The sequence below is a fragment of the Cajanus cajan genome, chromosome 7, assembly GCF_000230855.2.
Source record: "Cajanus cajan strain Asha chromosome 7, NIPB_CcT2T_4, whole genome shotgun sequence".
NCBI classification, from domain to species: domain Eukaryota; kingdom Viridiplantae; phylum Streptophyta; class Magnoliopsida; order Fabales; family Fabaceae; genus Cajanus; species Cajanus cajan.
The window spans coordinates 54,020,446-54,037,249 of NC_138523.1; the positions used below are offsets into that span (position 1 = coordinate 54,020,446).

The following is a 16,804-nucleotide window of genomic DNA, read 5'->3' on the forward strand; positions in this document are numbered from 1 at the left end:
TTTGCAATCGGCCATAGAAAAAATATTATTAGTGTTACAAAGTGTTACAAATTTTCATGCATCTATCTTAAGTTTCACCATTAAGTCTACCCGTAGTTCAATGAGTAATTTGTTTACATAATTTTTTTTGCCTTTTAGTAATGATGTACTTTTAAAGAATAATGATACATTGACACGCACTCTTATATATTAAAAAAAATTGTATATGAACGACATCTATCATTAAAGAAAACAAATTCAACTTAAAATTATTGATTAAGTTAAAACAATTTTATAGTAGTTGAAGCAGGTGTACGGTATTCACTATATTAAACACTTTGCTTACATGTATAATCTTTGGACTAAGATATACTACCTTTGGGGCCAAAGACAAAATTTTGGCTCAAGGGATCGAGGTCAAAATCAAAGAGCATATACATGCATGATTCTTGTAATGTGTGTGTGTTTTTTTTTACAATGTAATGCGTGTTTAGATAAACGTTGATAAAATTATTTTTAAATGAAATTAATTTCACTGATAAAAAAATAAAATTAATTTCAGTTAAATTTATTTTAATGCGATGAGATTTATATCTTAATGCTTTTAAGATGTAAGAGAAAAATTAAAGAGAAAGAATACAACAAAAAGAAATAAAAGTTAAGTTGTTTAATTTATTTTTGTTACTATATTATGAGTGCAAAATATTCACAAGTTAGGTCAAAGGATGATAAGGATGCGTGCAACTAGTAATTATATCACCCGTCTCATTAATGCAAATATTTATTTAATAGGTATTTAATAATTATATATATATATATATTAAAAATTTATTACTACAAAATAAATCATATATAATGAAAATAAATACTAGGCTTAAATATATTTTAATTTATTTTTATTGTTTATTTTAAGATGGATGAACAATATTTATTTTATAAATTTTGTTATATTTTTTTTTCTCTCGTCGCGTTTTGTCATCATATTTTTTCTCTCCTACCACATCTCTTTCTCTCTTGTTGGATCAACAACATCAAACAATACCAACACCATACACAAAATACATCAAAAAGAGAAAATAAAAAGAACGAACTTGGGAGCATGAGAACGATCAAACAATTGTGAGAACGAAAACAAAAAGGAGAAGAGTATGAGAACAAACAGAGAGTTTTGTCGAAAATCATCTCAACAGTCATTAGTATCACCAGAAATTGCCTTAACAATGTACAACTGTTTGTCGTCAAAATTGTCTATATCGCCTAAACAAAGAAGAAAATGAAATAGAGGAGTACGAACTCAATTCGTGCTCTTAGTGTAAATAATAAAAAGACATTATATGGCAAGTGACGATTTATCCATCATAAAATATTTCTTTCTATGATGAGTAAGTCAACACCCATCATAAAAAAGTTGGAATCAAAGGTTGACCAATTCATTCCATAATAGGTGTTGACTTACCTGTCATAAAAAGAACATTCTATAATGGATAAATCAACAACTATCATAGAATATTTTGACATATTTACAAAAATGTTACCGCGTCACTTTTTATGTCGTGTGGATAACATTTAACATAAAAAAATACATCAGAAAATCTTATTTTTACACTAATGAATTGATAATTGTTAAATATGCATACATATTTTATTTAATTTAGGAAATTAGTAATATATTCTATGCTTATAAATCTTGTTTTTGATTAAATACTTAATCAATAATTCATTTCAATTTTATGATTTAATTATTTAAATGTTAGCTATTTTTAATGTCTTTTTTGTTAGAAATAACAAAGGGAAAAATAATTTGGAAGCTTCAAATTTTAAAGGGAAACTATAGCTCCGAGTTACATAGAAGACCACTATGAATTAGCAAAATTCACTCAAAGCGACTAAAATATTGCTTGAAGCTAGCAACAATGGAGAGTGCCCCTAGAGGATCACACCAACTCACTTAGAACGAGCTACTTGAGCAAGGCAAAATAAAGAGCTTCACTGGAGTATGCATGTACACTTGCTTAAAGTGAGTCACATGGGCACTCTGTCTTACCTAAAATTTTATTAGAAAATATTATAAAAATAATGTTTTTAAGAGGTCTCTGTATCCGTTCTTACTTAACATAGTTCTAAAGAGATTAAAGAGTTTCTTTGAAGTTATTCTTATAATCACATATAGCTCAAAAGTTTTTTTTTCTATTTTGTAATCTTTAGGCATGAGTGGCTAATTTGTTGAAAATTGATGTATAGTTGTACTCATGTACTCATTCAATATATTATTTTTATTCAAGTAATCACTTACTGTATACTTAATGCATGTTTTGACCAATGCATAATTTTATAATTTTAATTGAATTTGAAAAACTCTTTTAAACTTATGATCTTAGATAAAACGTTGATAACATTTATTATCAAAGAATTGAGATAAACCTTATCAATCAACTTTTAGCCTTTGACCTTAAAGTAAAATTATTTAACAAAAATTACCAAAGAATTAAAATTTCTATTAAACAACCTAGAATTTCTCGCTTAAAAAAATAAAGTTTAAATATAATTATGGATTTTAGAATTAACTATATAATTGCAACGTTGAATGAAAATTAAGAAATGTTTATATGGGGAAACTAATCTTCGATTATTCTTGTCATTATATAAATTCAATTTTTTTTATTACTTTGATATATGTTTTTCTACAAATTTTTGTATTTCATTTTAAATAATTTTAATTTTTTTATTCACCTGCATCAAAATTATATTAAATAATTATAAACTGATATAGATTTGATACTTTTAATCTTTTTTATTACTTAGGATAATTGGTTTAGTCGTTAAAAAGTATTCCAGCTTCGAATATGCAATCCGGCCTAATACTATTTAATAAATGTGTGTAAACAAAATTCAACTTACAATTCCATTCTATGAGAAGAAAAACAAGTCATTCATAATTTCTTTCCATGTCAAATTTTATACCGTAAGATATATACGAATAATTTTTGCCATCTTAAATACATTGGCTAGCTACAAAAACTAAGATATTCTCTTTCTTACCATCATATATATGCCAATAAAATCTTTCATTTTCCTTTATTTAATAATATAATTTATTTTGTTTTTTAAACATCTATTGGTACATAAGCACTATACTTTTTTACTTAAATATAAAGTGGATGGAATAATAGTTTTAGCGCTCAGATACTGTTTTCGTACCTACAAAGAAGAAAAGGGAAGATTATAAAAAGGATACATCACATTTTGAACAATAGGATAAAAAGGTGGAATATGCTCAGAGAATCATATTCTATTTGTTCCTTACTCCATGGAAGTTTGAGATTGTATCTAGCGCGCAAGATTGCAATAGTTTAAAAAATATATAAAAATAGAGATTTTGCATGAAAACGTTCGTGAACTTCAATGCAACTTATAATGCAAATATTTTTCCTTTTCTTTTCTTTAAAAAGTGAAATGTTAAAAAGGAAACCCCAAACAATCAACATTTCCAATGTTGAAGAACTACGTCCAAAAGCTGGAGTTAATTATTATATAAAGGTTCCTGCTTTTTTTTAGGTTATTTTATTTAAAACCAATACTTATAAAAATTGATACGATTACAAGTTAGGGTAGAGAAGAAGAAATGGAAATTAAAAATTTGAACTTTTTTTTTTCTCTCTATAACTTCTCACTTATATTTGAACCATTTCGCTGTTATAGATAAAAATAAAATAAAATAAAACGGTTAAAAAATTAGTGTAAAACTGTTCTAATTTAACATTCAAAGTATATATGGAGTCTCAAATAAATAGTTAACTTAAATATTCGAAAGAAAATTTTTATTATATATAGTTATCTTATCTGCATGGAACATATTTTTAAACTGATGACCTTGATGGGTTAAAATAATATGAGATTGTTTTGGTGTAGCTGATGACATTACAGTTAGTAAAAAATAATAATATGAGAAGTGAAAAAGCTAAAGTATTAATAACAGCAGAAAGAAAATTAGCGGGAAATTCAAACAAGAAAACATTAAATACTTAATTAATAGGTGACATGTGGATTTAACTATATATGTCTGATCGTAAATGGTGAAAACAGGTAAGGGGACTGAGACTGGAGATAGCTGACGGTTTCCAATTTAATGTTTAGCAGTTTAGAGAAACATATGGTTCGCTTATGGATCTGTTTGTTTCTGCATGTTCAACAGTTCAAGGCTTTGTGATCTAAGTTGGTGATTGTTTGGTATGGTACTTCATTATCAATTATTTTTCCCAACATGAACTGAACTTTGCTGAGATGATGATTGTGCATTCAATAATAATGACTCATTGATTGGGAGAGAAGACTCATATAGGGAAAGCTGACAACCATTTAACACAAAAAGAGAACAACTTTTTGTTAAGGCCAAATGCATTTCATTTATCACTCTACTCAAAACTTTAGCACCTGCCCTGGCCCAGACAAAAAATTATAAAGAAAAAGGGGTTAGGAGGGAGGGGAATCTTTCCATGTTTTTCGAAAACATAAATTGCAACATCTCATATGGTGATTTTGTTCGGTTTTCGTTAAGATTGCATCATATAAATGTGTACGGATTGTTCATTAGGCTATCTATAGACTTTAGGTTTAATAGCAACCTTACTTCCCAATATCACATTAATTCTTTTGCAATTGCCAACTAGTTTGGATTGGATTTAATATGATAATATTAATGTTATCACGGATAACATCCTATATCTATTTAATCAAATTTTTAATATAATATATTTTCGCTATAAAGTGAAAATTTTAAAAATTATGGGTGTGATAAACACATTTTACTATCTTAATATATTTTTTTTACAACAATTTGAGTAATAATTCACTTAAATAAACTTCAAGTTTGAATCTTATAAATAAAAAAGACATGATAAAAAAATATAAAAAAAATAAGTTATCACAAAATTGATAAATATTTTATACTAATAATATGGTTATAAAAAAATATCTCATTTTTTTTTATATTATTGAAGATCCATTCCCTTTAATAAAATATACCATTAAAGTTTAATAACGTGTTTGGGTGGGTGTTAGGAACGGATAGGTAAAGGAAAATCAAATTCAATTTCACGCTAAATTGCAAACAATAAATTATTGTTGTAGTAAAATTAAATAACATACTTTATTATTTTAAAGATATCCAAGCAAAGTTTAGATGATATAATTCATTTTACATTCTCCAACAATCATTAATGTTGGTGGTTAATTAGATCCAACGTTGTTTGGGGATCACACAAAATTCAAATAACAATGATCAATTAATTAATAGCTAATCTTTATAAATGTATCCTTAGTTAAATCGTACAAATATCACTGTAACATTGTAAAAAAAAAAAAAAAAAAAAAAAAAAAAAAAAAAAAGAGGCTGATTCAATAGTCTAGAACGGGCCGTTCCCAAACTGGAACGGGCCGTTCCACACTACTGAATTGAACTACATATTGTAGTTGAGAACGGGCCGTTCCGGCAAGGAGAACGGGCCGTTCTAGGAAGGAGAACGGGCCGTTCCGGAGGGAGAATGGGCCGTTCCGGAGGGAGAACGGGCTGTTCCTGAGGGAGAACGGGCCGTTCTGGATGAGTCCCGGAACGGGCCGTTCTGTTTTCAGAACGGGCCGTTCTGGGCGTGGATTTTGTGCGTGATCTGGGAGTTCAGAACGGGCCGTTCCGGTATCGGTACGGGCCGTTCTGGCCACTCCGGATTGCCTATAAATAGGGGTGAAGGGGGGGCCGTGAGGAGTTCTGGTTCTAGAGAGAAGTTTTAGAGAGAAGGTCTCTGGGTCAGTGAGCTCCTTTCTCTCCCAAATTTCTCTGTTTAACTCCTTTTCTCCTCTAGATCAATAACTCCTTCTGTCTTTTCTTGAAATTCAGATTAGAAAGCTTGTTTTGGGAGGATTGAAGTTTCGAGTTGAGCCTCGAGGGGAAATTCTACTTTTGTTCAGTCTTTGGCTATTTGAGCCAATCTTCAGGTAAGGGAAGCTAGATTGTTTGCATGTGGCTGAATTTGTTAGTTTGGATGAGAGTTTTGAACTCTCTGAATAGTTTTAGGCCGGGCGCAGGTTGAGCGTGTCAGGCGTGGAAGAGCTTAGAGCTCTTGGGTTGGTGTTAGGCCAGGCGCGAGTTGACGGCACTGTGCTTGAATATATTTATGAATGAATTGATGCTTATGCATGTTTAAAGTTGAAGTTTTAGATCATGTATGTATGATATATGATGTATGGTGAGGTGTGATTCATATGTATGCTTTGTGATGATATATATGAATGTTTGAATATGATACGTTCATATGGTATGTATTGATCATAATGGTAGGTAGACCATTTATGATGTATGATGCATTATTGCATGTGATGTCTTATGACATGTGTATGGTTGTTGATCATGATGGTGGGCAGACCATTATGATGTATGATGCATGATTGCATGTGATGCCTATGGTATGAGTCTAGCCTAGGACTTGAGGAGAGGAAAAATATTTTCGAACTAGAAGAGCTCACATAGAGTCTCTTGAGAGTGGTGCTTGGATAGGCCACTGATATATGAGAGTGGTGCTCTGGGAGGCCACTGGATTTGGGAGAGTGGTGCTCAGATAGGCCACTAGGTTGGGTGAGTCTCCTCTAAGTCCTTAGCTAGTGTTGGAGCGGGGTATGAGGTCGAGGGTTATTCCCTTAACCAAGTACTCGGGAAGGTGCGTGGATCCTTGCGGATAGTCGGTGGGCGAACTCCACTATTGACTTGGTTAATGCATGCCAAGGTCGTGGTAAGCCCGTACCCAGCTGTGCTATACCTGACGGTGGATCTGGACTTCCAAGTGTGTAAGTGACATCATCCGAGTAAACCCGAGGGAGGATTATATCCTGTTTAGCTGTGACCGAGCGGGCGCTTTGGGCGTGAAAACGGTTGGGGTGGTTTCGGTAGGATGGAATGTCACTTATACAGCTCTATTGTTATGGAGATCTCCTAGGTGTATGCGTGACGACGCATTAGATGATTGATATGTATGCATACCTGTCATGAGTTGCATTCATTGCATGATTTCTAATATGATGAAGTGTGGTGTTTGACTTCATGTTTGGTGAATGAATGATTGATTGAGATGAAAGGTTCCTTAGGGACAGGATTTGGGATGCATGTGTAGTATAGAATTTTTATTCTGTACTTGTATTATTGATCTTTGAATTCTAGCTTACCCTTCTGTTTTCCATGTGGTGGAACTGCGATGATCATACTTGGTATGGGAGCAGGTCAGGGATAGCTTGGGAGTAGAGATGATCGTTGTGAGACGAGGAGCTGAGTCTCGTGTTTTTAGTTACCATTCTGGGTAACATTTTTTTTGTCAGTGCTTGACCGGCACTAAGGAATATTTTGGGATGACTGTATATATATGGTGCTATATTTTATATACAGAAACTTAATTATTTCGATCTTTATATTTATGCCTGTATGTATGTGTTATCCAGTTTAATATTCTCTTAGTTAACTAGTTGTAGTGCGATTCCACTAAGTGTAGAGACCGTGGCGGGTCGTTACACTTTTATGGTATCAGAGCCGGTCAAGTCTTTTAGGATACTATGTGGGGAGTGATCCTTCTAGGTTTCTGTTGTGTCATATCTCTGATATGTGTTAGCCTTTGGTGAATTGTGGGGGTATTATGTTACTAATAGGATGTTTGAATTCTTGTAGTATGGTGAGACCCCAGTATGACCAGATTGCTAGGGCCATGGAGATGATAGCCATGGCGATGCAGCAGCAGAGTGCTCACTTTGCTCATATGGAGGTAGGTAGAGCTGCGGCTGAGGCAGCTAGAGCTGCGGCTGATGCAGCTAGACCGGTGGTCTCTCAGGAGGGGAGAGATTTAGCAGAGTTCAGGGGATGTCAGCCTCCTCAGTTCAGAGGGGATTCAGATCCTGATGTGGCGGATCAGTGGTTGAGGGATATGGAGAAGATCTTTAGTGTTTTAGGATCTTCTGATGAGAGAAAGTTGGCTTATGCAGTTTACATGCTGGGGGGCGAGGCTGAGTACTGGTGGAGAGGCACCAGGCAGATGTTAGAGAGCAGGGGTGTGCCTGTTGACTGGGATTGCTTCAGGAGGGTCTTTTTGGAGAAATATTTCCCGGATAGCGTTAGATACGCTAAGGAGGCAGAGTTCATGAGATTACATCAGGGGAGCTTGTCTGTTTCTGAGTATGCTATGAGGTTTGAGCATCTAGCTCGTTTCTACTCTCAGGCCATATCTGAGGCTTGGAGATGTAGAAAGTTTGCGGAGGGATTGAGGCACGAGCTGAAGAGGGTTATAGTCCCCATGTCCATAGTAGAGTTTCCTGCCTTGGTTGAGAAGGCAAAGACTGTTGAGAGTTTGGAGAGTGGTGGTAGCAGCGGTAAGGCTGCTAGAGTTCAGGAGGGATCATCTGGGTCCAGGAGGGGAGGCCAGCAGAGGGGACCTTATGACAGACCTGTACAGTCTCAGAGAGGAGCTGTTAGTAGGGGTCCTCGACCTGTTACTCCTCAGGGCGGAGCACAGTCGATCCGGTGTTATCGATGTGGAGGAGCACATATGGTGAGAGATTGTTCCCTTCCGGGGAATGTTTGCTTCAGATGTGGTAGGCCAGGCCACATCTCTAGAGATTGTCAGACACCGGCGACTTCATCTGGGAGTGCCCCGAGGCCACCCAGACCTACAGCTGCGGGGAGAGTGTTTGCATTGTCAGGTGCAGAGGCTTCTACTACATCAGACTTAGTGAAGGGAAAGGGGAAGGCAGCAGGTGAGGATGTTTTATTTTTATTCGATTCTGGAGCCACGCATTCTTTTATTTCTGTTGATTGTGTGAAGAGATTGGGTTTGTCAGTATCTTCCTTGCATGTTGATTTGTTTGTGTCTACTCCGGCTTCAGTTTCTGTGGTGACGTCGGAGGTGTGTGTGAGATGCCCGATAGAGGTGTCTGGTAGGAGGTTCCGAGTGAACCTGATTGTGTTGCCCATGGTGGATATCGACATAATCTTAGGGATGGATTGGTTATCTGCCCATCACATCCTTATAGATTGTGCTCGGAGAGAGTTGATGTTTCCTCAGTTGGAGGATGAGGTGTTGGTATCAGCGAGTCAGGCTGAGCAGTTGATGAGGGATGGAGCTGAGTGCTTCATGTTGTTTGCAACTTTGAGTATTGAGACAGAGAGAACTATCGCTGGGATCGAGATTGTCAGTGAATTTCCTGAGGTGTTTCCAGATGATGTGCCAGGATTGCCACCCAGGCGTGATGTTGAGTTTAGCATTGATCTGGTACCAGGTGCAGGACCGGTATCAGTGGCTCCTTATAGGATGGCTCCAGCTGAGTTGGTAGAGCTGAAGACACAAATTGAGGATTTGTTGGAGAAACAGATGGTGAGGCCCAGTGTTTCTCCTTGGGGTGCTCCGGTACTGTTAGTGAAGAAGAAAGATGGTGGGGCCCGTTTGTGTGTTGATTATCGGCAGCTGAATAAATTAACGATAAAGAATAAATATCCCCTTCCAAGGATTGATGATTTGATGGATCAGCTGAGGGGAGCTTCAGTGTTTTCAAAGATTGATTTGAGATCCGGATATCACCAGATTAGGGTGAAGGAGAGTGACATACCGAAGACTGCCTTTAGGACTAGGTATGGTCACTATGAGTATGTGGTGATGCCTTTTGGTGTCACTAATGCTCCAGCCGTGTTCATGGATTACATGAACAGGATCTTTAGACCGTTCTTGGACAGATTTGTAGTGGTTTTCATTGATGATATTTTGGTGTATTCTAGATCATTGGAGGATCACCGTGAGCATTTGAGGTCGGTTTTGGAGGTGTTAAGAGAGAGACAGTTGTATGCCAAACTGTCCAAGTGAGTTTTGGTTGTCCGAGGTGAGATTTTTGGGGCATGTGATATCGGCAGAGGGGATTGCAGTAGATCCAGCCAAGGTGGAGGCTGTGATTCAGTGGGAGCGTCCGATGACTGCTACAGAGATTAGGAGTTTTCTTGGGTTGGCGGGTTACTATCGGAGGTTCATTGAGGGTTTTTCTCGAATAGTAATGCCTTTGACTCAACTGACTCGAAAAGATCAACCTTTTGTTTGGACGGACGCTTGTGAGCAGAGTTTTCAGGAACTAAAGAGACGGTTAACCACTTCTCCAATTTTGGTGTTACCTAACACTGGTGAGCATTTTGATGTGTTCTGTGATGCTTCTCACCAGGGGTTAGGTTGTGTGTTGATGCAGGGAGGGAGAGTAGTGGCATATGCTTCGAGGCAACTGAAGACCCATGAGAGAAATTATCCTACTCATGATTTGGAGCTTGCAGCTGTGGTATTTGCCTTGAAGTCGTGGAGGCACTATCTGTATGGTGCGAGATTCAGTGTATACAGTGATCACAAGAGTTTGAAATATCTGTTTGATCAGAAAGAGTTGAATATGAGGCAGAGGAGGTGGATGGAATTTCTAAAGGACTTCGATTTCTAGTTGATGTATCATCCTGGAAAGGCGAATGTGGTAGCTGATGCATTGAGTAGGAAATCCATTCACATGTCGGCTATGATGATTAGGGAGTTGGAGTTGATTGAGCAGTTCCGAGATTTGAGACTAGAGGTGGAGGTTGTTCAGGATCACATTAGCTGTGGTATGATCACCATAACTAATGAGTTCTTGAAGCAGGTGGGAACTAAACAGTTACAGGACCCAGAGTTGTTAAGGACTTTGGGATTACTTGGTACTGAGAGGGCAGCTGGTTTTGAGCTTGGTACTGATGGGATTCTGAGATTCAGAGGTCGGATTTGTCTGCCTTGTGATTCAGAGTTGAGGAGAGCTGTTCTAGAGGAGGGACACATGAGTCGTCTTAGCATACATCCTGGTATGACTAAGATGTATCAAGACATCAAGAAAAGTTTTTGGTGGCCTAGTATGAAGAAGGAGATAGCAGAGTTTGTAGCCGCTTGTTTGACTTGTCAGAAGGCAAAGATTGAGCATCAGAGACCCGGAGGGGTTTTACAGTTGATGGAGATTCCTGAGTGGAAGTGGGATAGTGTCACTATGGACTTTGTGGTTGGATTGCCTAGGACAACTAGGAACAGTGACTCTATCTGGGTGATTGTTGATAGGTTGACAAAGTGTGCTCATTTTCTTCCTGTCAACAAGAGGTGGTCCTTGGAGAGGCTTGCACAGTTATATATCCGAGAGATAGTACGGCTGCATGGAGTGCCTTCCAGTATTATTTCTGACAGAGATCCAAGGTTTACTTCAAGGTTTTGGCAGACTCTACATCAGGCGTTGGGAACGAGATTGAGGTTGAGTTCTGCCTATCATCCACAGACAGATGGTCAGTCGGAAAGGACAATTCAGTCACTAGAGGATCTTCTGAGAGCTTGTGTGTTGGACCATCTGGGTAGCTGGGAGGAGGTGTTGCCATTGGTAGAGTTTACCTATAATAATAGTTATCATGCGAGTATTGGCATGGCACCTTTTGAGGCTCTATATGGCAGGAGGTGTAGGACTCCATTATGTTGGTATCAGGAGGGTGAGTCAGTAGTGGTTGGTCCAGAGTTAGTTCTTCAGACTACTGAGATGGTGAGACAGATTCAGGAGAGGTTGAGAGCTACTCAGAATCGACAAAAGTCTTATGCTGATAAGAGGAGGAGACCTCTAGAGTTTGAGGAGGGAGAGCATGTGTTTCTCAGGGTGACACCCACTACTGGAGTGGGAAGGGCTGTAAGGGCCAAGAAACTCACACCGAAGTTCATTGGTCCTTATCAGATCCTTCGTCGTGTAGGTCCAGTAGCTTATCAGTTGGCGTTACCTCCGATTCTATCCAACCTGCATGATGTGTTTCACGTTTCACAGTTGAGGAAGTACATCAGAGACCCGAGTCACGTGATAGAGATGGATGAGGTGCAAGTTAGAGAAAACTTGACTTACGAGAAGAGACCGGTAGCTGTAATTGATCACAAGTTGAAAGAGCTTCGAGGCAAGTCTATTAGCTTAGTGAAGATTCTTTGGGATGCAGCTACTAGTGAGGCAACCTGAGAAGAAGAGAGTCGGTTCAAGGAACAGTATCCATTCCTCTTTTCAGGTAAGCCTATTTTCGGGGACGAAAATTCTTATTTGTTGGGGAGTATTGTAACATTGTAAAAAAAAAAAAAAAAAAAAAAAAGAGGCTGATTCAGTAGCCCAGAACGGGCCGTTCCCAAACTGGAACGGGCCGTTCCCAAACTGGAACGGGCCGTTCCACACTACTGAATTGAACTACATATTGTAGTTGAGAACGGGCCGTTCCGGCAAGGAGAACGGGCCGTTCTAGGAAGGAGAACGGGCCGTTCCGGAGGGAGAATGGGCCGTTCCGGAGGGAGAACGGGCTGTTCCTGAGGGAGAACGGGCCGTTCTGGATGAGTCCCGGAACGGGCCGTTCTGTTTTCAGAACGGGCCGTTCTGGGCGTGGATTTTGTGCGTGATCTGGGAGTTCAGAACGGGCCGTTCCGGTATCGGTACGGGCCGTTCTGGCCACTCCGGATTGCCTATAAATAGGGGTGAAGGGGGGGCCGTGAGGAGTTCTGGTTCTAGAGAGAAGTTTTAGAGAGAAGGTCTCTGGGTCAGTGAGCTCCTTTCTCTCCCAAATTTCTCTGTTTAACTCCTTTTCTCCTCTAGATCAATAACTCCTTCTGTCTTTTCTTGAAATTCAGATTAGAAAGCTTGTTTTGGGAGGATTGAAGTTTCGAGTTGAGCCTCGAGGGGAAATTCTACTTTTGTTCAGTCTTTGGCTATTTGAGCCAATCTTCAGGTAAGGGAAGCTAGATTGTTTGCATGTGGCTGAATTTGTTAGTTTGGATGAGAGTTTTGAACTCTCTGAATAGTTTTAGGCCGGGCGCAGGTTGAGCGTGTCAGGCGTGGAAGAGCTTAGAGCTCTTGGGTTGGTGTTAGGCCAGGCGCGAGTTGACGGCACTGTGCTTGAATATATTTATGAATGAATTGATGCTTATGCATGTTTAAAGTTGAAGTTTTAGATCATGTATGTATGATATATGATGTATGGTGAGGTGTGATTCATATGTATGCTTTGTGATGATATATATGAATGTTTGAATATGATACGTTCATATGGTATGTATTGATCATAATGGTAGGTAGACCATTTATGATGTATGATGCATTATTGCATGTGATGTCTTATGACATGTGTATGGTTGTTGATCATGATGGTGGGCAGACCATTATGATGTATGATGCATGATTGCATGTGATGCCTATGGTATGAGTCTAGCCTAGGACTTGAGGAGAGGAAAAATATTTTCGAACTAGAAGAGCTCACATAGAGTCTCTTGAGAGTGGTGCTTGGATAGGCCACTGATATATGAGAGTGGTGCTCTGGGAGGCCACTGGATTTGGGAGAGTGGTGCTCAGATAGGCCACTAGGTTGGGTGAGTCTCCTCTAAGTCCTTAGCTAGTGTTGGAGCGGGGTATGAGGTCGAGGGTTATTCCCTTAACCAAGTACTCGGGAAGGTGCGTGGATCCTTGCGGATAGTCGGTGGGCGAACTCCACTATTGACTTGGTTAATGCATGCCAAGGTCGTGGTAAGCCCGTACCCAGCTGTGCTATACCTGACGGTGGATCTGGACTTCCAAGTGTGTAAGTGACATCATCCGAGTAAACCCGAGGGAGGATTATATCCTGTTTAGCTGTGACCGAGCGGGCGCTTTGGGCGTGAAAACGGTTGGGGTGGTTTCGGTAGGATGGAATGTCACTTATACAGCTCTATTGTTATGGAGATCTCCTAGGTGTATGCGTGACGACGCATTAGATGATTGATATGTATGCATACCTGTCATGAGTTGCATTCATTGCATGATTTTTAATATGATGAAGTGTGGTGTTTGACTTCATGTTTGGTGAATGAATGATTGATTGAGATGAAAGGTTCCTTAGGGACAGGATTTGGGATGCATGTGTAGTATAGAATTTTTATTCTGTACTTGTATTATTGATCTTTGAATTCTAGCTTACCCTTCTGTTTTCCATGTGGTGGAACTGCGATGATCATACTTGGTATGGGAGCAGGTCAGGGATAGCTTGGGAGTAGAGATGATCGTTGTGAGACGAGGAGCTGAGTCTCGTGTTTTTAGTTACCATTCTGGGTAACATTTTTTTTGTCAGTGCTTGACCGGCACTAAGGAATATTTTGGGATGACTGTATATATATGGTGCTATATTTTATATACAGAAACTTAATTATTTCGATCTTTATATTTATGCCTGTATGTATGTGTTATCCAGTTTAATATTCTCTTAGTTAACTAGTTGTAGTGCGATTCCACTAAGTGTAGAGACCGTGGCGGGTCGTTACACAACCGTAGGCATGTGACTCCCCTCCCTCCCTTCGATGGCAATAATGTAAATTAAACTACAATTACTAAATACAATGTTAAAATTTTTTGGTACACTGTTTTTTTTTTTGGGTACACAAATACAATGTTAAATTTAAAATAACTTAAGCATAAGACAGAAATTGATTAGATTATATTAAGTTCTATATATGGTCTAAGTATTACTTAATTTTCAAATTTAAGACTTTATGAATATGATCTTAACCTATATTAAAGGCCGGCCGGCCTTCTTTTAAGGCATAACCTGAAGTTTTTAAAATTCTAGTATATGATCTGTGTGTCTATTTCAAATTTTATTTTGTAGTAAGTCCTTTTAAAATATGTTAAAAATAATTTTAAATAAGTTAATGAACCTCACTTTATATATTGATCAACATATTTAAGTTTTTAAATAAAATAACAAGTGAATCATTTTAAAATATTAAGCTTAAAAATTAATATAATTCTAATATATATTACTATATGCCTGCATAGTAATACTATTATTGAAATTATTAATACGTTATTATCAATTGTATAATTAATTTATAATTATATAATAAAATCAATAACTGGCAAAAGCACAGCTATATAATTCTTTCAATTAAAAGTAATAACAACTGAATTAATGATGATTATATAATTGAAATAGTATTATGGAAAGATGTCAAAATTCATGGAATTATTACTAAATAATAGAAAAATATCAATTACAAATTTATAATCAGGCATTATAATATTTCTTTTTATCCACAGGAATTACAATGATTACAACAATATTCAAATCTAAAACTATATGTATAGCACTCAAACTCCGTAGTACTGTTACATAATTAGAGATAAAAAAAAAAACTCGTACCCATAAATATATGATATAAATTATAAATTAGTAATTAAGTGAGTATTCACTTAATAACGAGACAAAAATGAATAATAAAATATTCGTATTCACAAGTACTCATATTTTAAAATTATTAAAAATACTTTTAATTATATATAAAAATTTGATTTAATTTATTTTTATTAGATATATATATATATATATATGTCAAAATTATTTATTTTTTATATGTTACAATTTTTTTAATATAAATATATGTTTTAAAATTATTTATTTATTTTGAATTGATTTTTATTTTTATTTTATTTAAAATCTTACATTTGATCAAATATAAAAAAATACTAAAAAATATATAATATAAAAAATATATAAATATTTACACTAAACAAAACGGGAGACAGGACTACTACGGCCCCATTGGCATATCTCTATACACAAGTAGTGCATAGAAACTAGATTATTTAAAATACATTAAAAGACATCCCTTTTTATATATTCAATTCATTATATTTTTAAGGATTCTAGCATGGTCATGATTTTAATTAATGATATTCATGATTTGGAAATTCAGTTTTTTAAAATAATTATTGTTTATGCAAGAGCTTCCTTTTGTAATGCAATATGTGTTTCAAATTTTACTCAATTGTAAAAAAGTGGCAAGGTCTGAAATTGATGAAGTCTTGCGAAGTGAGTGAGTAGAAAATAGAAAAAGAAGGTAATATGTGAAAAAAGTTGTAATTTGAAGAGAGTGAGTCTGATTACTATAAACTAAAAGCAGAGGTACTATCATGAAATAACTCGTTGTAGCAGAGAGTCTGTTGTTACAATTAGAGTATGATGGTGCAGTGCAGGCTGACACTCTAACACAGACCATCTTAATAGCAAGAAGCAGAGTAGAAATTGGGAGTTAATTTCTGAGCAGTGCAAATTTTTTATGACATAAAAGCTCTGTCCCACCACAACTTGGTACTTGCCACAACTGCAGACCTATTTTTTGTACCATTGCCCTCTTTTCTTTTTCATTCTAGCAATCGATGCTTACTTTCTAACCATCAAAATTGAAAAACTTACCTTCGTGACCAATGCTATTGCTACCTACTAAAGCTACTCACCAAAGTTTCAATACTATATTTAATTTACTCTCTATATTTGGCATTTATATAATGATTCACGTCTGTTACTTGATGCTTCTAACGCTCCTGATTATTTTATTCACGTTTCCGTTAATACTTTTCAGAAAATAGTATGCCCTAACCCCATTGCTTTCTTTTGTTTCACGTATCTAAATTATTTTTCGTAAAATTTAAGGTGCTATTTCAACGGTTTGATTCGGTTTTCTGTAACTAAATATGTTTAAATCAATGAAACAAAAAAATATACAAAGTTTTTGCTATTGACGAATATATTCATACAAGTTATTGTATTAAATTTTCGAATATTTAATTGCTAGTATTGGTTTTTTCTTTTTTAACTTAAAAAGCTAAATGGCCGGAAAAGTTCACCTGATGCTCTTTAAGACTCAGTGCAAGTTTGGTTTACATTAGTTTATATATAATCTTTAGATATTTTACCTTAACCAACAAAAAGATATTTTACCTTCATTCA

The 16,804-nt window shown here is 36.5% G+C and overlaps 1 protein-coding gene and 1 long non-coding RNA gene across 2 annotated transcripts; both read left to right on the forward strand.

The window, feature by feature from the left end:
• Positions 1-5,746: 5,746 nt before the first annotated feature.
• Positions 5,747-11,825, forward strand: LOC145950083 (uncharacterized). Its single transcript, XM_083061012.1, has 7 exons — positions 5,747-5,778; positions 5,870-5,967; positions 7,243-9,688; positions 9,776-9,856; positions 10,554-10,602; positions 10,663-11,031; positions 11,682-11,825. Exons 3-7 carry the CDS (start codon positions 7,650-7,652, stop codon positions 11,823-11,825), a joined length of 2,682 nt encoding a protein of 893 aa, XP_082917138.1. The 5' UTR covers positions 5,747-5,778; positions 5,870-5,967; positions 7,243-7,649.
• A 732-nt stretch (positions 11,826-12,557) lies between these two features.
• On the forward strand, positions 12,558-14,330 carry LOC145949472 (uncharacterized). The gene is made up of 3 exons (XR_014427679.1): positions 12,558-12,589; positions 12,681-12,778; positions 14,054-14,330. It is a non-coding gene; the product is annotated as an uncharacterized LOC145949472 (long non-coding RNA).
• Positions 14,331-16,804: the final 2,474 nt, after the last annotated feature.